Source organism: Zeus faber, assembly GCF_960531495.2.
Source record: "Zeus faber genome assembly, chromosome: 5".
NCBI lineage: Eukaryota > Metazoa > Chordata > Actinopteri > Zeiformes > Zeidae > Zeus > Zeus faber.
This window is the reverse complement of record NC_137192.1, coordinates 29,372,831-29,398,916: the sequence shown is the minus strand read 5'-3', so window position 1 is coordinate 29,398,916 and position 26,086 is coordinate 29,372,831. Positions and strand designations below refer to the sequence as shown.

The following is a 26,086-nucleotide window of genomic DNA, read 5'->3' as shown; positions in this document are numbered from 1 at the left end:
CTAACTCCACTAGTACTGCTTGTTTCTAGAGACTGTTTATCTGGCTGTGACATACTGCTGGTTTAATGCTGTGACAAATGTACTTATCGAACAAAGCCTAAAACATAAAATAATGCAATGTCGTTATATATATATATATATATATGTATGTATATAGCCTTTTTCATCGATTTGCTGTTCACAAGAAAATGGGATTCGTCTCTCCAACCCTGAATTTCTCCCCGACGACTGAGCTGTCATAGCTCTGCAACACCCCTGCGCTGAGACGGGCTTTTTTTAAGATTCTACGCTCATTGTGCAAAACTGCTCAAGAATTCCAAACATCTTGATATCAATAGAAAAACATGTGATGCAGAACACCTTTTACCCAGGCGCTGAGTGAAGGTGCGCCACCTGCTGGACAAAACACACATTTACGTGATATATTTGTTGCCATTATTCTTCAAAAATGTCCAAAACAGCAACATTCATCTCGACGAAGAAGCTTTACGTTGATCACCTTGAAATGCAATGATATTTTTGTGAATCAAGCACAATGTGCATTTTGTGCAAATCGATTATTTGCAAGGAGGATACCTATCTGTAGGATGATGCTATATGTATTATTATCTTTTATAACTCCTCCTGCTTTGTTTTGCGCAACCTTTGGAGTTGCCCTTTTATAACGCCACTGCACCGTATATGTATGATCGCATGTGACAAAAAAAGAATCTTGAAAACGCAAAAACTGGAAAAAATGTACTGTAGGAGTGAAGTAAATACAAGATGTCAAGATCCTTTACCTGTACAAGTACAAGTACGATGCAGTGAAATTATATATATATAAAAAAATAAAAAAATGGCAACCCCAAAGGCTGCGCAAACATAGTGAACCATAGCGTAAAATACATTTTATTACCTGCATCAGTAAAAATAAACCCGTTTATGTATAACAGGCGAAACAATTATACCAAAATCACAGCGTGATCTGTATAATCACACTGTGCGATTTCTTCCAGTGACGTACATACATATTTGCAATAGGGTGCAATATGTTGAAATATGCAGATTTGTACGTTATACATTATTACGTATATTATTATGTGTATTACTATGTATATTATAATGTATATTATTGTTCGGCGGGTCGACACGCTGCGCCGTATTTACAAAACAGACACGGGGGGGCGGGACCTTTCGCGCCGCTCCGGTCGCTGATTGGCTCCCCCGGCGAGCGCCCCCCTCACCCGACGTCAGAGTCAAGGTTCTGCGCGTGCGCGGCGAACGAGGAAGCGTCCCGACTTCAGCCGCGACTCGAGGAGCCGCCGGAGGGAGAAGCTCCGCGGGCAGAGGTGAGGACCCGACGGTGCCGCGAATCAACTTTCTGCCATCTCACTTACCTGCGCGGAGGGTGTCGTCGTGATTGTTCGAGTAACTTTTATTTTATTTATTTATTTATTTTTTCCCCCCAAAAAGTAGTTCGACCCACGTCGAAACTGGAGCACAGAACTTCCTGGCAGCTCAACGGAGCACATCCACTCAACGTAATCAGCCCTTGTTAATGTTGGCTTTACTGATGTCGTCACTATTTATTGGTATATGTATTTATTATATGTATTTATTAAGGTCCTTTCTGTTGCAGCTAAAACACTTGGACTGCAGCCGCTCGAGGTAGTTTCCACGTCGCACGGATTACCACGAAAAACAATGTCTCACACGGACTGCATCCACTGTGTAACAGAGCATATACACAACGGTTATATGGAGCATTCTTTTTCCAACCAAACGTCAACAAATGGGCCGAGTTCTCTCACAGCGACAGTTTGGCTGACGCCGACTTATTATCACTAATGGATGCCATTTGGCCGGATTAAATCCCCAAAAAAGCACACTATGATTTATATTTATGTAATTCGAGGCAAGGTCAACTCATATTCTGATTGGGCCTCCTTTGACCCGGAGGTTAGGTTAATCATTGCAAAAGCCACTCCAGCCTGCTTCAGGAATTGGGAAAGCGGTGCCGTCATTGCACATTCGTTACTCAGAAAAAAAACAAACCCAAGTAAAGGAGGGTGGGTCAGCTTCCCATTTCACCAAGCGAGAACGTGACGAGAGTAGGCTAGGATAATAAAGGCACCACTTTCAATTCCTACATAACCACCCAAAGTACCTGGGAATGTACTGTTGGAATCTACTTATTAGATGAGATAACACTCTTATTATTCCCCGGGGGGAGATGCAGGATTCACTATGCAGATGCTATGGAAGCGAGGCCTTACCAGTGGCCCTGCACAGTATAGATCACATTTCCTCGATAGCCTGGCAGGGTAATGGTCATTCTGATCTTCAATATTCTGGGTTGGGCTTTGACTGTTATGATGACTAGCGGCGGGAACTCAGTGGCCTTCTATATTATCAGGAAGCCACAATCAATTCTCAACTAAGGCTCACCTTTTGATGCTGTCTTCACCCACAGGCAGCGTTAGTATTGAGATCCATTGAAAACTGCAATGTTGTTATATAGTTATCTAAAATTGGTAATGATTTAATAGCTTTAGTAGTGTTGATATGACTACTGGAGACACCCTAATTTTTCAGTATCCAGAGTGCTGTGGTCGAGCCCAGAATGTGTCTGGCGATCAGTTGTGTGTGTGTTTGTTCCAAGCGTATGTGAATAGAATGTCCGAGCCTTTCAGAAACTGCTGTTCTGGCTGTCATGTGCAGTGAGAGTGGGGATGCGTGAATTTGGTGAGTGTGTGAGAAAAGTGGTGTGTATTCGGAGTGTAGGCTTGTGATCGCGTGAGTGATAGAGGGAACGTTAATGTATAAGTGAATATACTGGCTCTCTCTCATAGAAATCGGTTTTGCCGTCAAGCTCTGTGGACTAGACTGTCCTGCCAACATTGATGACTACTCATCAAATGGAAAGACTACTTAAGCTCATTTTGTAGTAGAGATTAAAGTTCAATAAGGTACAGCAATCCCTAGTTGTCATGTGTGACAAAATGTGACACAACATCCAGACCAAGGGAATCATGGGGGTCTAGGCAGCCTAAGCCTAATCAAACAGCCAAGCATTCTCGGGGATGAAGGAGATTGAGGCATCTTATGGCCGAAAGAGGCGCAAGGGAACGAGGCCTGGTTGGGAAGCAGCACCTGCATCCCTCGCTCTGGGTAAGACATTGGTCATGTAAGACTTATTGTTTTATTGTTGTTGTGGACAGATGTCGTACTTCAGGCTTCACGGTCTGAGGCCAAGGTTACTTCCATGTGGGACTGACTGGAATTGCTTTTTCAGTGATGAGAATAGAGCAGTAAGAAAGATAACAGCTGTTCTAGTGCGGGGTTCTGTCTATGATATAAAGAATACATTTGCTTTCCCAAGGACGGCTGTCTTGTAATCAACAATCTTGTAATGTAGGGAAAGGCTACTAAGTATTTTACATGGGCTGATGGGCATCTCACCAACATCGAGGAAGATGTTGACAACATGACAAGATTCACAATCTAAAAACGGACTACATAAATAGACAGTAAGTGGTCTAGATGTATCTGAATTACACAAAGACATATTTCAAAGGGCTTTCAAGGCGATGGAGGTGCACATGGAGGCGATGGTGATGGAGTGTTTGGTTACCACAAGTCTAATACAATGTCTGATTTCTGACTCATTGGCGGGAGGTGCTGAAGCTTGTTGAAAAAACATGTTTGCTTCAGAAATTGGAAAGTTTACCGAATTTAGTATTTGTGTTCATTTTGTTCCCTGACAGGTTGACACACTATTCATATGGGGTTGTTCACAAGGTGTTATATATCTAATGGAGAACCTTCTGCCCCGTCTACCTTTCCATTTCATTGAAATGACTGGGCAAGAAAATTAGATAGCAAAGCTCTTACTGATAAAAGTGGTACAGAGGATTTGTGTGATTTATTTAGCATGAGGGGGATGATTGCACAGATGCTTTGGCTTTGAGAGCCGTTGGTCCGACAAAGGAAATGACTTCACTTGCTTCTTTTGATCTTTGATGGACCTTGACAGCATGTCTCATTCATTCCATTACTCATCGAGCCCTGATTCCAAAGGTCAGTTCAACTTGAGCAAAACAGAAGACGTATCTAAGTTTACAGTTTGTCAAGAGGCGCTTTCTGGCTGTGAGAAAACTCTGGTGGCGCCAGCCAACAACTTTAAAATCTCAATATATTGGAATAGCTCTACAACTAAGTAAGGAAGTAGGATATGTTAACATCGTATGCTGTTGACGTAAGATTACATGGATGTTGAAATAACACAGCTATCGTTTATTTGGATATTTAACATTGTGGACCCTAGAAATGAATTAGACCTTAGCTGATAGAAATGATTGACCTAATCTTATCTTTATTTGCTATTTTCAGTCTCAGACCATGAACATTGTGGGCCAGCTGGCGGAGACGGTGTTCGTGACAGTCAAGGAGCTGTACCGTGGCCTTAACCCTGCCACACTCACTGGGGGAATTGATGTCATCGTAGTGCGCCAGCCCAATGGGTCTCTACAGTGCTCCCCTTTTCATGTCCGCTTTGGAAAACTGGGTGTGCTGCACTCCAAGGAGAAAGTGGTGGGTCTCCTCAGTCTCTCTTTCTCACCGTGATCTTCTTGCTTACGGTAATCTTCTTCTCACAGCCCCTTGTTGAACATTGTCCAATGTGTTTAGGTGGACATAGCGATAAATGGAGAGCCAGTTCACCTGCACATGAAACTAGGAGACAATGGAGAAGCTTTCTTTGTGGCGGAAAATGAGGACCTGGAGGTACATTAACCGAAACTTGAAGCCCAGTGACTTCCCACCTGCATATCCTCCATGTTACGGCCACAGATTATTTCAGACCACCTTGTGTTTGCATTGACAATGAGTCTTTCATTTTGGTATGTGCTTCCATAATTCATGTACACCCTTCAATGTGTGTATCAGTCTAGGGTCCCAGCTCACCTCTGCACCTCCCCGATCCCCATCGAGCTCCTGGACGGGGCCGAGGAGAGCGCAGAGGGACCGGCTAGTGCTGGCGGAGGCGCCCGCAGGAAACGCAAACGGCGCAAGCGCATCCGTTCCGACTCCCACTTGAGAGAGGAGTGCAGCTCCTCATCGGAGGAGAGGGAGAGGGAGAGGGAGCGGGAGCAGGCCGAGCGAGAGAGTCCCGCTAACGAGGAGTCTGTCACGCCCATGCAGGCCAGGTCAGACCTTGTTCCTACAAATCCATGGCCACCCTTTTGTTTTGTTTTCTTATTTGTAAAGAATTTGCTTTAATTATACTGTGCTGTAGTAAAGGGATGAGCATGCCTATTGGAATCCGCTCGTATCATTACATATATTACATCAATTCAAAATGATATATCTTTTATGTTTATTCCAGTAAGTCGGTGTACTTCTCGCTATCTGAGGAGGTGTCATGTGAGAAGCCAGGGGCCACGCAGACCAGAGATGTTCACCCACACTCAGATGGAGAGTGGTCCCCCACAGAAAGGTGAAGCCCGTCTGGAGCTGTAACCCGCTTTGAGACATCATCATCCAATTTGTTATACATGTCAGGTTGTGGCTCTGGGGGGTGCTTTCGCATGGAGCGCGGTGAGCTGCGCCCTAAACTCCATGGTGTGTATTGGTTGCTCCGCGCAGAATCTGCGCCGGGTCGAGACGAGAGACAGCAGGATGTTGATGCTGCGTTTCACGGGAACTCGGGAAGGCTGTAATTCGCGACTGAACTGGACCATGTGCATTGCATTGCATTGCATTGCAGCTGTATTTGTTATTAAGTTAGTATGAAGTCAGAGTGATGGCAAAAGTCACCCTGAAATATTGTTGTATTTATTATTGTGAGTTGTTGAAGTGATTCCACTCTGGGAATAATTGTGGTCTGTATGTTATATTGTTTAAACTGCAAAATAAAAATACATCAATGACCTCAGTAAAGCTTCTGCCCCCCTAAACTGGTAGGGGGGCAGGAGGTCGAGGTGGTCTAGTAATCGGAAGATTGCCGGTTCAATCCCTGCTTCTCCTGGTGGCATGCTGATGTGTAATGTGTAACTGCTCCCGATGAGCCTTGCATGGCTGCCGCCATCAGTGTATGCATAAGTTGTAAGTCGCTTTGGACAAAATTGTCTGCTAAATGACGTATAGTAATGTAATGTAGTACTTCTGTAGGAGCTGTCTAGTCCCACAGCAGCCTGCCATGGTAGACATTCATTGTCTTGCTATTTTTTATTATTTGCTGATGTTATTGTCCTTCTCTCTGTTTCTCTGTTGCTGTCTCTGATTCTCTTCTCTTCCATCCCAGCAGTGTGTTTTACAGTCGTTCTTCCTCGCCCAAGAGTGACTCTGAGCTTGTAGTGAAACCTCAAGAGTCATCTGGACCTCAGATGCAGTGGAACTGGGGAGGTTTCCCCAAGGTATGGTAGGACACGCACAAATCTTATAGATGAATATCAGAGTTTTTGCATCATTAAATATGTGTAATTTGTCTTAAATTCACATTATAACAATATAATAAAGGCATTTGAATATTGAATTGACGTACATTTGGTTTTGAGAAGTCTGAAACCTTTTGAGGAAACATACCTTCAAACATACAATTTGCTGTTATTTGATACTAAAATTTTAACTGATTATGGATCATCTGTATGTTTGATGACATCACCATGAGATGAATGAGCTAAACTCAGTACTGGATTAATTTAAGGGATTTTGATGCCAATCACTTGGATTGACTCCTAATGATTGGAAAAATTAAGGCTGGCGTATAAAAAGAGTTTTCCTTTAACTTGAAGATGCCTACAGACACGCTGCTTATGCTGCCGGTGATTCCGTTTCGACAGGTGTTCCAGTCGGAGAGGTCATCGGTGGAGTTGCAGCGCATTCCCCCTTCAGACAACTCCCATTTCCGCACAATTCAGAGACAGGACTCCTTCGACATGGGCTTTCAACCTCCAGTGCACTGTGGCCGAGTGGGCAGCGTGACAGTGGTGAGGCCACAGCCCAGGACTCGATCCCTGGACCTGGGCCCCCATCTCATCCACACCCCCACACCAGTGCTGGACAGAAGCCCTCACATTGGCCATTCCACGTCCAACGGACTCTCTGAGTCTCTTGCTTCTTTGGAAATCGGTAGCATGGACTCGCCCCAGACGCTTGCACAAGTGCCACAGTTGGACACACTGCATGATGGGAAGGCCTTTTCTGAGGTAACCCCGTCTGAGCTGGATCAGGGGGAGCGCAGACACTCTGGTGACTCAGCTAGCCCGCCTCGGTTTGCTCAACTCGATAACTGCTTAAAGAACAAAGAAGGTACAGCCGATGCTGAGCCTGTCGATGCTGTGACCGATAAAGATAGCTCTGTTAGCAGGAATAACGCAACCGGCAAAGCCTGCACACCCATTGCAGACGATCCAGAGCAAAGCACCACACCCATTGCCAGCTCTGTAACTGTGATGGCCCAAAGTACTACAGAATTATTGGGAAGCCAGTGGCCTTTGGAACAGCTCAGCGATGACATTCTTGTCAGTGCCGGGGACTTTAGGATTAATCAGACAGTCGACAAAGCGGCAGAGATTCTGACTGTTGCAGAGGAGTCTGTTTTCACTTGTGAAACCATCGCCAAACCAGATTGCCCGGAAAAGAAAAAAGGTAAATTCTTCTCTTTCAACGATGTCCTTACATTTTGTTTTGAACTTGCCTTTGTAGGCATAAGTCTTATTTTGGTCATCTGTGTTTTGATCAGCTGTGTTCCTGCCTCATTCCTTCCCAGGTAAACGTAGCCAGCACCTGGGGCCGACGGACATCTACCTGGACGATCTGACCAAACTGGACCCTGAGGTGGCCGCGCTCTACTTCCCTAAGAGGTGAAGAGCTGTGAAGAGAAGGCCCTCTATATGGACAACAGACAACAATTCAATGTGACTTGTCTTTTTAACATTGCCCCAATAAATATAGATGACTTTTGTATTTGACTGTTTTGTGCCTTCTGCTCTCCTCACAGTGAGCTGGAGGGAGCATCTCGGTCCGGGGCAGAGCAGGGCTCCAACTCTGGGACCCAGTCGCCCGGGTCGGTTGGCAGCGGTGCCATGGACAGCGGCACTGAGTACCTGTCTGACTCCACCACGGACGTCATGGACGTCAGCATGTCCCTCTGTGGACGCGAGAGTGCTACCAGCCAAATCAGCAAAGGTGTGTGTGTGTGTGTGTGTGTGTGTGTGTGTGTGTGTGTGTGTGTGTGTGTGTGTGTGTGTGTGTGTGTGTGTGTGTGTGTGTGTGTGTGTGTGTGTGTGTGTGTGTGTGTGTGTGTGTGTGTGTGGGGTTTACATGGACTGGTTAACAAAATTCAATATTTTTACAGTATCGACTGAATGGCATTAATATATTTTGAAGCCAAAGTTGAAAAGCCAAATGATTTATCTTTTCAACATTAATTTGTCAAAATTAAGCTACAGGTTTCTACACTGAGAGTAAATTTGTCAAGTTTAATTAATATAATGAATGTTTGTTTTTTTTTCCATCTAAGCAGAGATGTCTTTATTTCAAAACCCTATTTTACCTATAACAGAATTTCCAAAATAAAAAAAATAAAATAAAAAGTGGAATTAAAAGTAGAATCTGCAACGGGGATAGCCAGCACCAGTTGTTTTGGGGATGTTCTCTAAATGAGGTTTAACACATTTGTAAGCTTTACACTTTGCTCTCTCGATACAGAAAAGTTCATGGAGCACATCGTGACCTACCAGGATTTTGTCAACAATCCGGGAATCATAGAAGATCCAAACCTCGTCATCTGCATCAACTCCAAGCAAGTGCCCGCAATCGGACGAATTCAAAATGTGTTACAATTTCAACAAGTTATTTTTGGATTATTTATTGTCTTTTTTCCCCTCAGGTATTATAACTGGGCAGTGGCTGCACCAATGGTTCTGTCAATGCAGACCTATCAGAAAAGTCTACCCAAGGTGGGATTTATTTGCACTTAACTCTCATATTAATAATAATTCTGCATTTGTGGATCTTGTGAACCAGCGAGATTTTACATACACAGAACATAAAACAGTCTGCACTTAGTAAGTTGATGTGAATGGTGACAGGATGGGTGTCTTGTGTTTCTACTTTACAGAGCGCTATAGAGCGACTGGTGAAGGACAAGATGCCCAAAAGGTCCGGACGCTGGTGGTTCTGGAGGAGAAAAGACATGGACATCAACCAGTTGGAACTAGTCAGTCGAGCCTCTTTATTTTTGCGATTTGATATTAGAAAGCATCCTCGAGGGAGGTTGTGGGGCAGGAGGTGTTTAGTCTTGGATCCCTGCTGTTTTAGCTTCAATTCCGTTCACCTGCCGTGCCTAAATCCTCCTCCTCATTGTCAGCGCGCTTCACGGCGTCGGCCTTAATGTTTCCTACTTTACATTTCGCAGTCCAAGGAGTCGAAGCAAGAGCAAGAGGAGGTGACGGTCTCTGCTCCCTACACGATCAAGTAGGTTGATCCAGGACTTAACTCCACAAACTAACACCTCTACTAAGTGTATACAGAAGCCAAAATAAGACAAATCTTTAATGTTTGAGGTGAAGTACATTCGGCGTTTTCGTGCCGCAGGAAGTTTTTCATAGTTCTAAGAACTTTTGGAGGAACCCTTCCCTCTTTTCCGGTCGTATTGCAGGAAATACAACAAACAATCGTAGTTCTTAGAACGCCTTTTTGCGGGACTTTTAGCTCCAACTCCAGGGCAGGAACTAACCGGCACAAGAGGAACCTTCAATGTTTAAGTGCACGGTGATTGGTCGAACACAGCATTGCAACCGCCATATTTGTAAACCTGTGTAAAACATTAACAACAACAAACAACCTAAGCCAAAAATTACACTTAATTTAAAGTAAACATGTCTTTATTTTCACACAATTTACTTCCAAAACATTATCACTCGGACTCGGACCGACTGTCAACCGGGACAGACTGTCCTCAGTGCACCCCAACCGAGTCGCATCGCTCTGGAGGGCGACCGGCCCACGTACACTTGGCCCCAATAAAAGTATAACCAATATGTAGCAGCTTCGCCTGCCACACGTCACCCAACTGGCGTTTCGAGGGCCCTTCGACACAAAGACACAGGTGATGGGGTTGAAAAGTACAAAAGTAAGAGGGGCAGGGTAGAACAAGCCCGGGGCAGGTGGAAAACATGTCATGACAAGGGCTCCTCTCCTCTCCTGTGTGTGTTGGGGTGGGGGTTTTACCTGTTGCTCGTTGATTGGTCCACATCCGACCTGAAGTGATACGGGAGCCAAACAGTGTGTTCTCAGAGGATGTATATTTTAACCATCATATGCATTCTCATACATACAGTGCAGCAGTGGTAAAACAAAAAAAGAGGTGGGTTAAAAATAACCTTATATCTATGGAACTTTCGCGTAACGTTCGTAACATAAAACTAACGATAACAGGAGCAGATCGGGATTTGCGTTCTCGGTGCCCACACATGACGTTTCGATGACATTCTTCTCGCCCTGACGCTCCTTGAGTTTATTATTGAAAAATTCAAGCGGCTTGGACATGTCCTGTTGGTGTTTTGTCTGGAGGTGACGGCGCGGTTCACATGGCTTCAGAGCTTAGTTTGATAAAATCTCAGAACACACCACGCACAGCAGTGACGGTTCGTCTGCCGTGCCTGTCCGAAAAATCCCGATGATAAATATTCAGCGCTATACTTTCTACAAACCTTTCTTATTTGTTTGACAGACGGGACTGTCCCGTTTGTCCGATCCATTTTGATCATCACCTCAAGTTAAAAACTGTACAGGCGCACGTCGATCGTGGTCCAGCTTGGACGTAGTACGCCCTAACAATTTATTTATTTATTTATTACTTAATTTTATATTTTTTTTGGGTCACAGATTAAGACAATTTTGTTGTGTTTAAAACCAACAGATGTGAAAGCACCGATGTTACAACATTACAAGACCACGGACCCCCTAAAAAAAAAAAGGTTTATCATTAGATATGACAAAACATTATAGCAAATTTACAAAGCAACACAAATCCATCCACCCTTCACATCACTACATACATTAAAATGAATAGACTATGTAGCAGTTTGAATCAATAAGGCAATGCAAGGGTTAAATTGAATCAAAGTAAGGCATTGTCGTGATGTTAATATTTGGATGTGGTTTTTTTGGGGTTTTTTTTTGTTTGTTTTTTTTAAACACGTTTCGACAAAACACACTTTTGATATGTGCAGTGCGCTTGACACAGCTTGCATGGAGATCAGATTGTGCAAAATACATTCAACACCAAAGTATTGACGGTTAATCACAAACAGGAAGCGAGTGCACGCAGCACCATACCACATTTAGATAAAGGAACTTCCCCTGGCCCTGAATTCCTCACATTCAGCTTCGAGCTTGGTTGACGTTGAGACTTATTCAAATTGGGATTTGACCACGTCGCCTGAACCTTGCTGTGTAATCCATCCCACTGCTACTCAGGTCGTCTTTCCCCTGGAGCAGTGGTATTCAGACTTTTTTGTTCAAATTAGTGCTTTAAATACACTGTATATTAAAGGTAATCAATAAACCCCATACATTTTGCAAATTGAACATTATCCAGAGAGTTTTCTTATATATTTTCTGAAATCATAAGGGAGCAAATTGGGAAGTCGACTGGCTTCAAACTGAACCAAACTTCCGAAACAAATCAAACAATATCAGCGTTGAGAGGCGCGTTAAAAAATCAGTTATCGTTACGTTTGAAGTATATTTTTCCCGCCCAGCAGCCCACTTTCTGAACTCAGTGAAGTTGGAGGGAACGATTCAAATCCTGACTCTAAACCGGTGGTATTCAAACTTTTTTTTTGCCGGAGCTCCCCTCCCTGGGATTTCAAGGACTCCCAAAAAATACAAATAATAAAGGTGTCATATGCAAACTAACATAGTTTATAGTAAACCAGGTGGAGGAGTCACATTCTTTGTGGCGGTTATGATGTTGGCCAACTGGCAAATAAGATCATCATAGCAAAATTAGTGAACTTATTATCCTATTAGTACGCCCTAACATAAGTTCCTATCTATCAGTAATGATGCATTTTTGAAGGTTTAGAATCTATGTGTTTTGCCCATGATTTGGCGGCCCACTTGCAATACCCTCGCATCCCACCAGTGGCCCGCGGCCTATAGGTTGAGAATCGCTGACCTAGACCCAAGGCAGGTGTGGCTGCTTAAACCACACCACCCAACACTAAAAAATAGAAAACAATAATAATAGTGTTTTATTGTAAATGTGTTTATGCCATTTATTTGATTTTATTTCCCGGCATTAATTGAATGAAACAAAATTCCTGTGTGGTGTCCCGACGCGTGCCATTGCCTTACGAAAATCTGAGAAAGCTTTATGAAAATATTAAGAGCTCATATGGTTGAAGTTTCAGCAACTGGATTGCGTATTACCCGTCTCAAATTTGTTTAGAAACCGGTTTCGGTGGACCGATAAGTGGAAATAAGGTTTAGAGACTAAATATAACATGGGACATGGAACTCGTGCTGGAACCCCGTTAACGCGGAAGTGACGCAGCTGACGTCAGTACAGCGTCACTTCAGCGTTCCTGCTGGAGTGCCAATGCCACCAGAGAAAAAGCCCTTGAAGGTACCTCGTTCTCAGGGGCCTCCCCAGTTCCCAGTTCCCCTCAGGGAGCCCCCCAGAACCGTTTGGTCTGAAAACGCCTCTAGCCGTCGCCATGTGCCGTGTGTCCACAGAGCTGCTCTGGAGGACATGGACAGCGACGAGGAGGCGGGGCTCGGCCTGACAGCCACTCCGACGTCCAGCCTGTCAACGGACACGCTGAGCGCATCCCAGTGCATCAGTCAGCTCTACCGCAAGTCTCTGCGCCTCACCTCCGAACAGATCGTACGGAAGTCTCTCTCTCTCTCTCTCTCTAGAACATTAAACCCTACCAGTTTAAGTGTGACTCCAGAATAACAAATGGGATGAAAATGGTTTATTTCAACCCACATATCAGCCCAGTTACTGGCCTTCTCTTCCCGTTTCAGGAGCGCTTGAACCTGCGTGACGGTGCCAACACGGTGGTGTTCAGCGTGACCACGCAGTTCCAGGGGACCAGCCGCTGCGAGGCCGCCATCTACCTGTGGAACTGGGACGACCGCGTGGTCATATCGGACATAGACGGAACCATCACCAAGTAAAGACTCGCACCTGTGTGTGCGTTCGTGAGCTTTAATTCATTTTATTTGGTTGTCGTTTAGAAGCTCCTCACTATATAGTTATTTTGTCTGCTCTAGGTCTGATGCCCTGGGTCATATCCTGCCTCAGTTCGGCAAGGACTGGACACATCACGGCATCGCCAAACTCTACCACAAAATCCACCAGTAGGTGCTAATATGAGGCGGAGGCGTCACTCTTTAGAAAGGATGTGGAAATCGTTCCCAAGTCAAAGCAGTTTATTCCATTTGTAAAACTTGACACGTTCCCGTCATTACCTCTCCCCTGGCAGAAACGGCTACAAGTTCCTGTACTGCTCGGCTCGGGCCATCGGCATGGCCGGCATCACCAAGGACTACCTACAGTGGGTCAATGACAAGGGGACGGTGCTTCCCAAAGGGCCTGTGCTGCTGGCTCCCAGCAGCCTCTTCTCGGCCCTGCACAGGTAGCACGCACGCCGCTGAAAGAAGCGCCGAGGCGCTAATGTGGAGTTGTCCTGTACCGGTCGTCGGCCGGTACCGCACACCCTGAAATAAATAAGCTGGGATTCTGTCTGTGTGCAGAGAGGTGATCGAGAAGAAGCCAGAGGTGTTCAAGATCGCCTGTCTCACCGACATCAAGGACCTGTTCAACCCCCAGCGTCAGCCCTTCTATGCCGCTTTCGGCAACAGGACCAACGTAAATCACACCGCCGTGTTGGAATTTAAAGAAGTAGTGGCTGAATTGTAAATAGGCTAACTGTTCCCCGTGATTCACAGGACGCATACGCCTACAAACAGGTGGGGGTCCCTGACACCAGGATCTTCACCGTCAACCCCAAAGGAGAGCTCATCCAGGAGAAGACCAAAGGGAATAAATCCTCGTAAGTGTGCGACCAAATGTGAAGTGCTTGTTTGCGTTTATGGCGTGTGCCTGCCGTGAACCCCTTGTTTGGTTTTGTGTGTTTTAGGTACAGCCACCTCAGTGAGCTGGTGGAGCATTTCTTCCCGGTGCTCTTCACCTCGTCGGCCTTCGACTGCCCCGAGTTCAGCCACTTCTCCTACTGGAGAGAGCCGCTGCCTCCTCTGGACCTGGACGCTCTTCTCTAGACGCTCACCTGTCGTTCACATCCCTCCCTGTCCATCCCTCTGTCTCACCCTCTGCTTTTCAAAAGAAATAAGCTTGGCCTGAGTATTGCCTTTACTTTTTTTTTTATATATACCAACTTGTGACTGAACTCCTTGCTATCTAAAGTGCCTTTTCTACTAATGTACTGGAAAAGTAAGAAATGCATTTGTACCTCATGCCTCATTCACAATATGCATGAATTAATATATTTAATGAAACACTGTCGACCTTGCAATACTTGATGTCAAATGCTCTTACGCCACCTGTGACTGTTTTTAAATGTTATCACACCCTGGATAGTTCTCCCTTTGACTTCCTCAAAGTAGTAGCTGTTTGTGTTTGTTTGTATTGTGTTTGCTTGTCAACACGTTAGACGTGCCTCAGCCGTTCATAATTATGCATTTAACTGAAGATTACCAGTACGATGGTAACATCCAAAACCATTTGAAGGTTAACGGAAAAAAACATTGTGCCTGTCGGGGGCTTGCTTTGACTGAACTTTTCTCTAACTTTTCTCTAACTTTTCGAGGAAGCTGCATTGGGATTGAGTTATAAAATAATTAGTGTTTCCAATGGTCAGAAATAATGAATGGATATCGTCCTCCGTTCAATTGCTTCTAATTCCGACTGTCACTAGGGGGTGATACGAATGTGGCTTGATAGCTTTATGTAATAACCAAACATACATCATATAATAATTAATGAGATGATTTGATTTATTTGGGAAAGCATTTGAAATGACTAAGCTAGGCGCTTACTTGACACTGTAGTCGAGTGCTTTCTCTTTGTCCAGAAGTTTAAAACCCTGCAGCGTTGATGAGCTGTGTCAGTCAGTGTAGTTCTGCAGTTTATTCTGTAAGATAGTTGAAGATGAGGATGTGGTGTATCAGGGTTAATATCTAAAGGGGATCTAGACAGGTAGTAACGCCTGAGCGCAGATCCTCCTCTGATGGTTGCTGTACTTGCTTTTCAAATGGTTTTAGAATACGTGAATGGGAAGTGGTTGGTATGTACTGATAGGCCAGACCAAAGTAGCAACATCTTTTTTTTTTATGTCATGACCTTGCAAGCAATGGATTTATCAACTGTAAAGTAACTGTGGAACCATGATATCACCACTCACTACAACAGTGTTCTGTTTGTACCAATTTATCTTAATATAAAGGTTTCTACATACGCGGTCTGTTGTGGGTTTTTTTTCCCCTCCCCAAGCTTCCTGCACAATTGCCAAATCATATAGAGGATGTGTGGGCTGTGCACCACCTGTGTTTGTTGTGCTTTGCTTTGTAGAAGTGGTTGCAAAGACACCATGGTTGCTCAGAGGTCGAGGTTTCGCCCACGTCTCCCAAAGGGTCGGCGGGTTCTTTCTCAACAAAATCCTATCAAACAATAGAGACGCAGCAGCAACTCCCACAGCAAAGAGATTCCAGGTTCCATTTACAATTTTCATGGACACATCCCTCCCACACATTACAATTGAAGTAGTAGTATTGAATCAGATTTAAAAATGTTACCAATGTAATATGTATGTATGTATGTATGTGTGTGTGTGTGTGTATGTATATAAATATATATATATATATATATATATATATATATTTATATATATATATATATATATATATATATATATATATATAGTACACATAATAATAAATAAGGGCTTAGTGGATGCCTTATTAAAGTAACACAAATAATGTGTTATTATAATAAATTGTATTAATAATCATATTCATAATATATATATATGTGTGTGTGTATATATATATATAATATTTTTAATATTTATAATTTTATATATTACGCACGTTCCCTTGAAGCGCCACGACTTGATGACGTCACGCCCCTACGTTTTATTGCCACTACGAACAGGAAGAAATTGAAGCGCAGAGAAAAGTCTGTTCCAGCTCTTTACTCAACAGGTACCTGCTTTTATTCAAACACTCGAACCAATCTCTCATCTTTTATCCATCTTTACTTTGTTTGCTTGTTTTGTTTGTTTTGTTTGCTTGTTTTGTTTGATTGTTTGTTTTTTGCTCATGGCGTTGAGCGGTAAAATTAAAAATATATTTGTTTTTTTATATATATATATATATATATATATATATATATACACAAACAAAATGTAGGATAAAATGTGTATAAAGTGATATTTGCGCAGACACTGGAAACACTGAAGACAAACAGCTCGGCCTGCTGCTCACAATTCCATGGAAATAGAAAGTGAAACGGAGACGTGTTGTTCTTCAGGTGCTGCGCGCTTTCCCAAATAATAAGGCACACATGGGGTTGGCAGCTTCATTGTTTTCATTATTTGTATAATAATAATAATGTCATAATAATGTCATAATAATAATTCGACTCTTATCAGTTTCGGTTCTTGACGAGTCACTCAGTAAAAAAACAAAAACCCGAAATAAAATAAAAGCGTAATTGGGAGTTCTATCCCGTTATAATTGTCATGATTTTTATTCTTCTGGGAATTTTTGGGGCTAAAAGTTTCCGGAACAGGACAACCACTGCAGGGGTTGAGGTCTCATTAGAACCGGGACGCCGCAGACATCCCATCCGAACGGAGCCGCCCACGGAGCAGGAGTCCGTGGAGAAAGCCGGGGGAATCTGACCGGAAGTAGCCGAGCGTTGGCGCTTCGCCGACACGGCACCGTTCGGAAGCCTCCGCCGGAGTCAGGCCATGGCGCGAGATGATGTTTGTGGAGTAACACGCTTTGTGACATCATCATCCAGGGTGCGGCTCTGATATCACAAACGCGACTAAAATGGACTCAGTGTATCGCTGCCTGCAGCTACGTATATTTTAACATTTCACTCTGTGAGAATCAAAACGAGGTTGACAAAGTGTGGATCTCAAAAATAATTCAGTCAAAGTTATTTGGGTGAAATGTAAAGTGTGCGAAAGACACAAACAAAACAAGACTCATTTAAAACACTCCTTTGCTGGAGTGACTCCCAGCGAACGAGTCGTTCCTCTTGCATGCAGCCCACCGCTCCTACTAGGAGGATGGGTTATATGCAGAGGCCCCATGGGGATTAATGAAGTCAATCATCTTATTTAAAAAACTGATGATGCTGGAAGGAAGTCATTTCTTTTCATTTTTATGATAAATTGTTCAATTTTCTTTCCCTCGAACCAGCCATCATGTCAGTGAGAGGGAATGAAGAGAATCTATGTGGAAAGGAACAGCCGGAGTCTACGTGTCCGATCTGTCTACAGCTCTTCTTCGTGCCAGTGTCCCTGCCTTGTGGTCATGTCTTCTGCACGGCTTGCCTTCACACTATGGCCGCAGGGCTCGACAAGCACACCTGCCCCCAGTGCCAGGCGGAGTATGACGGAACCACAGCCACGGCTGGGGGCGTTAACAAATGCGGCGCGGTCAAAGACCACGGAGCTACGACTGGGAATAACAACTCGTCCGGCCAAAGCCAACAGGAGTCGGGTCAGACTGGTATTCAGGAGAGTGCAGATGGCCTCCAGACTGTGTTGAGAGAGCCTCCACCTGCTCAACCAACCTGCCATCGCAACCCAATGAAGGAGCCCAAATTCCGACTAGCGTCTCAAGTCACAGAGTTGACGGTCAAATTAGAATTGGCGGACGGCGTGCTCAGGAAAAGGAGGGAATGGGAGGCTGAGATGAGCGCTGCGAACGCCCAGCTGAGAGAGAGAGCGGGGAAGCTGCTGGATGGGATCAGGGATCTGTCGCCAAGCTACAGCCAAACCGTGAGGCAGTTGATCGAAGACAAACTTCTTCCGGGCGAAGCGAGCACACGTGTGCGGGTTAGCGGAGCGTTGGAGTTGACCGAGCAGCTGAGGAAGACCATGCTCAGCGCTGAGTCTCTTTTAAGTGAAGGGGATCCGGTAGTGTTTAGGGGAGATCTCAACAACCTGCAGCCACGGATCGACGAACTTCTCGGCAAGCCTCTAGCGGAGGCGGATGACAGTGATGAATTGACATTTAACTTTACTCAGGTTCTATCCAAGATCGATCAAATGAATGCAGAGTTTAAGACCAGATTAGGAGAGACCCAGCGCTCCCTGCGGAGCATCCTGAACCCTTCGGAGGTGACGTTTGACCTGGAAACCGCCCACCCTAAGCTCGTCCTGTCCGAAGACCAGAAAACAGTGACCTTTAGCGCCACCAAACAGGCCTACCCGTCCTCTCCGCAGAGGTTCAGCAGCTTCCTTCAGATCCTCAGCAGCCAAACCTTCTTTGGAGGCGAGCATCGCTGGGGGGTGGAGCTGGAGGACTCCCCCTGGATCATCGGCGTCTGCTACGGCAGGATGCTGGGGCGTAGCGGCCTGCCCAGCGCCCTGGAGAGTAGCCACAGCTCCTGGTGCCTGATGTGGTTCGAGAACCTGCTGAGAGCCTTCGAGCAGAGCCAGGAGGTGCCGCTGAAGAAGACCTCGGTGTCACGCAGACTGGAGATCAGGCTGAGCTTCAGGACGCACAGGCTGAGCTTCTACAACGTCAACGCCAGCAGCGGGAAGACTCACATTTACACCTTCAAGGCGAACTGGACCGAGCCGGTGAACCTGGCCTACAGGATGATGTCAGGGCAGGCCAAGGGTCGAGTAACTATTCTAGAATGATAAGGAATGGAACTGTTATTTTCATTATGATGTGTCTGGTGGGTGTTGATAATGTTGGCTTATAAGAATTACAAAAACGCTTTGGCATGTTATATCTATGTTATATTACTTCTAAAAGGGGAAATCGTCATCCACAAAGATACATCATATTTTCTCAGGCAAGATATTTCAACTTTAAGGGACTTTTTTTAATCGCTATTTTACTTTATCAATTACTTTAATACCCTTATAATGCTGTTTAAAAATAAAGATATTTATTGATAATAATTGAGTTAGGCAGCATGTCAAATCTAAAGTGTATTGCCGACTGTAGACTCACAATGGAGTTGTGTGTCTGTTCAACTGTGGTACTGTAACTGTGTTTGCTATAGTCAATTCATTTCCAATGCCATTTAACTCAGTCATACATTTCAATTAACAATTTTGAGCTGAAATAAGATAAGGTTCTAATGATAGCTAAATGACAACAGTGGACAGAATCCTGTGTCATTTGTTGTATTGTCATCCTTTTGCACATGCACAGTGTATTTGTCTGCAATAGATAAATACTGATCAGCCACAACATTAAAACCGCCTTCGTTGTCCTTCCTTGGAGCACTTTTGGTAGGTAGTAACCACTGCATACCAGGAACACCCCACAAGACCTGTGGTTTTGGAGATGCTCCTTGTTGGAGGTGCTCCTTGTCAAAGTGGCTCAGATCCTTCAATGCTTCAACACATCAACTTCAACAACTGACTGTTCACTTGCTGCCTCATATATCCCAGCCCTTGACAGGTGTCATTGGAATCAGATGATCAATGTTATTCATTTCACATGTCAGTGGTTTTAATGTTGTGGCTGATTGGTGTGTGTGTTCTTAAAGCAAAATTGGAAATAATAAAGTACATCAACCAATCAGTCAATATAATTCTGGCACTTACTGTATATAGTCATGCGATTTGGTAGATTGTTGTCCAATTAGCATTTTTTTGTCACCATTGTTTAAGTTAAATGTAAAAGCACATGACAGTGTATCACAGTAATCTTTGGGGGGATGTTTGTGAGTGGAGGACAAGCTTGGGACCCTGATGTAGACTAACTGCCTTTGCTTCAGCACAAATCTAATAAACAGGCAGTCAGTGTGTGCTTTTATTGTTTGGTGGAGTTTGAAACGTTTTGTGGCCATTGGATTTGATTTTCACACTGCACTTTTCTAGCTTTAATCTAGCTGTACATACTTTAAACTGTACATACTTATTTAGCCACGAATTAAGTGCATATTTGATGGTAATTTATGATCTAGACATTGGGCTCCTAGACCATCTCCTAGACAAGCTGGAACCGCTTGTATTTTCCATTATGGGTAATTGTTCTCTTACACCAGTTAAAGCCAGCCCCGTTCCTTGCCACTAACTTGTCAACTAAATTTCATTTTTTTTAATTCACTAAGACATCGTCAAATCATAAAAATTTGATCTTTAAGACTTTAAACAATGGAGCTCTCCTTGAAAAATTGAGCCATACATAATTTAACATAAAACAATACAATTATTTGGTCCTTTCTTTTTAAGGAATAGGAATGGCTTGGGTAACACTATTCCTATTTCTTAATTCCTTTGTTTTTCCAAATTCAATTTTTGTTTCCAATTTACTTCACAACAGGCATTTCATTAGGTATTCATTCATTTATTCCACAGATTAATGACAACCTTTAAATAAACCACACACAAGAATAAATAGTTTGAAGTGTAAAAAATCCTGCTTTGAAGCCAAATGACTGATGAACAATTCTAAACAACGCTTTGGTTGTTTTAGAAGAAAGCGTCCATAGGTCTCAGTGGAAGGAGAAACCAGAGGCTGGAAGACCACCGCACCATTGGCTGATGAACCTCAGGACATCCTGGCACTCTGGACTCTGAGTGGTCTTAGTGGCTATGAGGAACTTGTTCCAGTCATCTTTGTTGGCGGCCTTCCCCGGTGCTTTGAACTCCATCTTATTCCTCAGGACGGGATAGCCGGTGATAATGCAGGGCAGAGAACGTATGCCAGTGTGCGCGGCCGGCAGAGAGGCCTCATAGGTGTCCCTTTCGTCCCGTGGGAGTACCTGCTCCACCCGCTGGTCCATCGACACGGCCAGCACCCAGTCGCGGATATCCTCCCGCTGACCTTCGGTGACATGGAGTTTAGTCGGCACTTCGAAGGGAATGTCTGTGTCCTGGAAGTCAGAATGGTCTAGAGTGTCCAAGTCCCCTTCATCAATTCCATCAGATAGATCCAGGAAGTGGTTGAGGAAGATGAAAGCCATGTTCTCCCATCCAATCTCCCTGCAGGCCATGCCAGCCTCATAAAATGCCTTGTCGGCGGGCACCAGCTCGGTATGGCGCAGCAATGACACAGACAACTTGACTGACACGCTCACCAGTTGGTCAACTCCTTTGGCAGCAGATCTTGTGGCACAGTAATGGGCTATCAGGAGCATTTGCTCAAACTCTGCGTGGGCTGGGGAGGTTGCTTCTGAGGACTTTGATACATTCTCACACAACAGCAGCAGCATGTTGCGAAGGTCTGACCACAATTGATAAGATTCTGGCATGTTCGTTCCGGTGAGGCTCAACAGGTCCAGGATCAGCCGTTTGTAGATGTTGAAGTTCTGGGGGTTGGCTGGCACCCCGTGCTGGACGAACAAATGCAGGGCCTTCTGTACTTCACCCTCCTTGATGAGGTGGGTGGCATACAGGGCCACATATTTGTGGAGGATCTTAGGGTTCTGCTTGGAGGCAGTCTCTAGGCACTTCTCCCACTGGCCCCTATCTGCATACATGTCCAGGGCAGCCATTACATCCACACCAACCAGAGAGTCCACCTTGCCTTGGTTCTTCAAATGCTCCTTGTATTTCTGGTCCACATAATCCTCATACCTTGGCTCCAGCTCCTTGGCCACTCTCTTGGCTTTGTTCCATTCCTCTCCCTCGATAAACATGTCAATGGCCTCCTTGACGAGGTCCAGATTGAGGTACAGCTCAGCTGCAGTGCTGTACTTCCTTAGCTGTGTGAAACGTGGTCCGATGGTATGAACCACCTCCACAGCTCGCTCTCGGCCGAGGAACTTGATGGACAACTCTGCTGCCTTCATCCAGCATTTCTCCATGAGGCTGGTGTCAGAACTGTCATTCACCTTAAGGTAACAATCCACTGCCAAGGAGAACTCTCCTGACTGCTCCCACTGCCTGGCCTGCTCCACCATGCCCTCCACACCTTGCGTGCCCCTCTTAGCGGCCTCTTTCTCATACTCTTCCTGGAGAATGCACAGCTTGTTGGGAAGGTAGTCCTTGCAGATACGCAAGGCCTCGCACCACATATCTGCATCCTTGTAATATTTAACAGCCAGCTCGGGCCTGTGGGCACGAAGTAGGAAAGCCTCTGCCTTCTGAAAGTCCTTTTGTTCGAAGCAGAACTTGGCCTGGTCCACCAGAACATCACTGATGCTATCTGGGTCATGGTTCTCTGCCACCCTCTGGGCATTGGCCCAGTCCTGGTTGTGCCCATACATCAGAATGGCTTCTTTGGGTTTTCCCGCCTTGATGAACTCTTGCTCGGCCTCGGCAAACTTGCCCACATCTTCCAAGTACATGGCATGCTTGAGGTGGACATCATGGATCTTCTGCTTGCATGAGAGGTGGGCCAGCTCAAAGGCAAAGTCAAATGTGCAGTTGCTGGAAGCAAACTCGATGGCGTACTCAATAAGGCCGAACTTGTTGAGCAGCTTGACGGCAGCTTCTCTACCCAGGCTCTTGGCCCACAGGTAGGCCACATGCTTCTGAGCACTGGCCCCACTATGGCTCTTCGCCACTCTGTATGCTTCCTCCCACATGTCACTGGCTCGGTACATGTTGATGGCAGCCTCCCACTCCCCAGCCGCCATGAAGTGGTACTCCGCCTCGGAGAACCTGGTCTCAGCCTCCAACTCCTTGGCTAGGTGAAGGTGGGTCTTGCTGAGCAGGTCGGGGTGGTGCTTTGTCACCAGGCGAATTACATCTTCAAACATCCGGGTGTTCTTATACATGATGATGGCCAGGTCGGCCTGCTTCACTGTTGCAAACAGTCTCTCAGCCTCCTTATACTTCCCCTCTCTCTCCAGGTCTTGTGCTCTGGTCAGGTACAGAGCAGAAACTTCCTCTTCACTCATGCATTTACCCGCCAATTTGTGAGCCTCTTCCCAGTATCCAGCATCTGTGTACATGTCAATTGCATCTTTAATGTGACCTCCCTTTACAAACAGTCGCTCAGCCACCTCATAATCCTGCACAGATGCGTAATGCTGTCCTATCGTCAGGTAGAATCTTCCTGCTGAAGCTTCCTCCTGAAGTTCCAGGATGTGAACAGCCATCTTCCACTGCCGCGCACCAATGGCGGCCTCCATGGCCTTTGTGGAGCAACCGGCCTCGATGAAGTGGTTGATGGCAGCATCCATCTGTTTTTGTTGTACCAGGTAGTCACCCCATGCTTCCTCCAGTGTGACAACATCAGTAGGGAAAGCAAGACGGGCCAGCTCCACCGCTTTCCTGAAGACGTTTCCTTTGCGGTAACACTCCAAGGCTCTCTGGTTGTTGCCTATCTTCTCATACAGATCCCCTGCCCTCTCATAGAACTCGCCTTTGATAAGGTCAGCGGCAATGCGGTTGATAGTGTTGTTGCTGGAAATGCTCTCTGGGCGGCTCACAGCGATGCGTGCGGCCTTGGCTGGGAGTCCTGCCTTCAGATACAGGTTGATGGCTCCTTGATAGTCCCCCTCCCCCTCCTTTACCTCGCCAGCCCTTTCATCCTGGCCTGTCTTTGTCAGCCACTCGTAGTAGCTCCGACGCAGGCTGTCCAGCTCAGGGTGGCCCTTGGCCTCAACAACAGCGATGCAGTCTTCCCACATGTGGAGCTCCCTGTACATCTCTATAGCTTCATCTATGGCATTCTGCTCCATGTAGTACATCTCAGCTAATTTAAAGTTTTTGTCCAATATTGCGAGACGTGCTTGGACCTGGTAGTGCTCTGTACCATCTCCTCCCGTATCATGGGACACCTTGTCAGCCATCTGGTTGGTTTGGTGCAGGAAGAAAACTGTGGGAACGTCACCCAAGGCAGCAAAACATCTCTCGGCGATGTGCAGTTGATGTGCTTCCAGAGACAATCTGCTGAGAGTTTTCCACATGGCCTCGTTCTCTGGCAGCATCTCCAGAGTCTCCAGGAATGCTGTGGCTCTTTCGTAGTCGCCGTCATCCACGGCTGTGCCAAACTCTATAAGACCCTCGTCCAACGTGTAGTTCACTGTGTTGACACCCTCGATCACAATGACATCTGTCTTCCCGTTAGCCCTCTCCAGGTCCACAACGTCTCCTTTTAGTGGGAACATGGTGACACTCTCAGGGCTGTCGATGCTGTACCAGATGCAGAGGTTGCCCCTGTTTTGGGCCACCACAACATCGCTGCACGGTACCCATTGGACATAGGAGCAAAAACTCAGCAAGGTCGTCTTCACAGAGCTCACAATGTCGAACAAGTGGAGCCGCATTTTCTTATCCCGATAGAGCAGCTTGCGGCCTGTCTCGTTGAGCTCCAACCAATCAATCTTGGAGTCATGGCTGATGCCCACTTTGTAACCTCCAACCAAGTCAACAATAGCAATGGTCTTCAGGTCGATGAGGTAGGCAAGCTTCTTGTTGTCATCAACCCCTCTCTGCTTTCTTTCATTTAAACGGACGCTGATGAGGTAAGGGTTTATAAACTCGGTCCTGACAGAGCCCAGGATCTCGTTGCTGTTATATTCCACAAGGCTGAGCTCCCCGGCATTAAATATCATGCAGACCATTTCATTCTCGAAGAAGAATTTCTCATTTCCCCCAGAGCCTGCCCACGCCACCTCACTCAGCTTGCTAGTCAGCAGGTCCCCCAGCAGCAGTGTGTCAGGTGTGTGAGCCACCACATAGCGGTCCCTGCCCATAATCTTCACCTCCTTTATCTCATAGCCGTAGTACGACTTTAGTTCCACCCGGGTACCTGTAGAAAGGTTCCTCACTATCACTTGACTCAGTCCCACGTACGTCATCTCAAACTTGTTATTGTAGTTTGTCCTCCGCAGGAAGCAATCAAACTGCTCCACTCCCCCACACAGTGTTCCTGCACAGAGGTGTGATCCATCCTTCTTCCAGGCCAAAGCAGTAATGGTGTACAGATTCTGGATCTCTTTGGGCTTGGCCTCATCCCAAACCCCTCTCCTCAGAGCCCAGATGAAGACTCGCAACCGGTCATAACTACCGAAGACAATAGACTGCCCACTTGGACTGGCGATGGCCACAGTGAATTCCTTCTCGGTGCGATCTCTGCTGTAGTCAAAGGTTTGCAGAATGTGACCTTCTCTGCCATAGGCCACCACCTTCTTGTCACAGCCCCCGACCATGACGCTGTAGGCTCCCCAGGCCAAGGCATAGGGAGGACAGGGGTGTATCAACAGTTTACCCTGAGAGTCCCCTGAGCCCTCATCGTCAAAGAAATAGCGCACCACGGTTCCATCGACATGACCGGAGAGAATTCCTTTCCCAGAAACATTTGATGCCAGTGAGACAACGTAGGACTCAGTTCCGTAGATTGTTGAAGACTTGTTAGTCTGAGTGTTGGCAAGGCGAACCTTTCCTTCGACCAATCCAAACACAACAGCATGTTCGAGTGGCCACAACAAGCACGTCACAGGGCTCGTTTGGACAAATTTGTTGCAAATGGTTTTCTTCTCACCCCAATCCTCCCCTATTCTGTAGACAAAAATGATGTTGTCGGACTGGCCAACAGCAATTTTAGTTGAGTCTGGGGAGAACGCAATGTCCTTGACAACATAGCTCTGCTTTCCATACTTTGGATCCATAGGCTTTGTCGAGAACTTGTCCCTTCTCTCCCCTTGCTCATCATAAAGCAGCACCACTCTGTCCACAGTGCACACAGCAAACTTGTTGTTATTTGGTGCCCAGTCCATGCATGTTACTTTGGCAGCACCCTCCTGGGCCGTCAAAAGCGTTTTTAGATGTTTCAGTTGCATTTTTTTTTAAACTGTCCGAACCTGGTGAACTATAAGCAATAGAGATTGGACGCTTGATGCTTCACCCATGTGAAGCGCATAGTTTCAATACAGTGTGTCGGAGTGTGTATCGAGTTATCATTA

General features: G+C 45.6%; 3 protein-coding genes across 5 annotated transcripts; 2 read left to right on the top strand and 1 right to left on the bottom strand.

Moving 5' to 3' along the window:
- The first annotated feature begins 1,463 nt into the window (after positions 1-1,463).
- On the top strand, positions 1,464-15,469 carry LOC307231047 (phosphatidate phosphatase LPIN2). Of its 2 annotated transcripts, none has more exons than XM_080001590.1 (21): positions 1,464-1,523; positions 1,622-1,650; positions 4,375-4,575; positions 4,672-4,767; positions 4,930-5,189; positions 5,369-5,479; positions 6,290-6,398; positions 6,825-7,632; positions 7,754-7,847; positions 7,985-8,172; positions 8,695-8,788; positions 8,876-8,945; positions 9,107-9,205; positions 9,404-9,462; positions 12,733-12,883; positions 13,027-13,175; positions 13,276-13,362; positions 13,488-13,640; positions 13,759-13,873; positions 13,954-14,057; positions 14,145-15,469. In XM_080001590.1, exons 3-21 carry the CDS (start codon positions 4,384-4,386, stop codon positions 14,281-14,283), a joined length of 3,078 nt encoding a protein of 1,025 aa, XP_079857716.1. In that variant the 5' UTR covers positions 1,464-1,523; positions 1,622-1,650; positions 4,375-4,383; the 3' UTR covers positions 14,284-15,469. The 2 variants fall into 2 exon arrangements, with proteins under 2 accessions (XP_079857716.1, XP_079857715.1); XM_080001589.1 differs by having other exon boundaries at positions 6,287-6,398.
- A 696-nt stretch (positions 15,470-16,165) lies between these two features.
- Positions 16,166-20,000, top strand: trim107 (tripartite motif containing 107). 2 transcript variants are annotated; one of them, XM_080000090.1, is made up of 2 exons: positions 16,166-16,224; positions 17,455-20,000. In XM_080000090.1, exon 2 carries the CDS (start codon positions 17,460-17,462, stop codon positions 18,906-18,908), a length of 1,449 nt encoding a protein of 482 aa, XP_079856216.1. In that variant the 5' UTR covers positions 16,166-16,224; positions 17,455-17,459; the 3' UTR covers positions 18,909-20,000. The 2 variants fall into 2 exon arrangements, with proteins under 2 accessions (XP_079856216.1, XP_079856217.1); XM_080000091.1 differs by lacking the exon at positions 16,166-16,224 and adding an exon at positions 16,996-17,048.
- A 722-nt stretch (positions 20,001-20,722) lies between these two features.
- LOC307229935 (intraflagellar transport protein 172 homolog) lies at positions 20,723-25,963 on the bottom strand (the record flags this gene model as incomplete). Its single annotated transcript, XM_080000066.1, has 1 exon — positions 20,723-25,963. The coding sequence occupies one exon, from the start codon at positions 25,961-25,963 to the stop codon at positions 20,723-20,725; it is 5,241 nt and encodes a 1,746-aa protein (XP_079856192.1).
- Between the last annotated feature and the right edge of the window lie 123 nt (positions 25,964-26,086).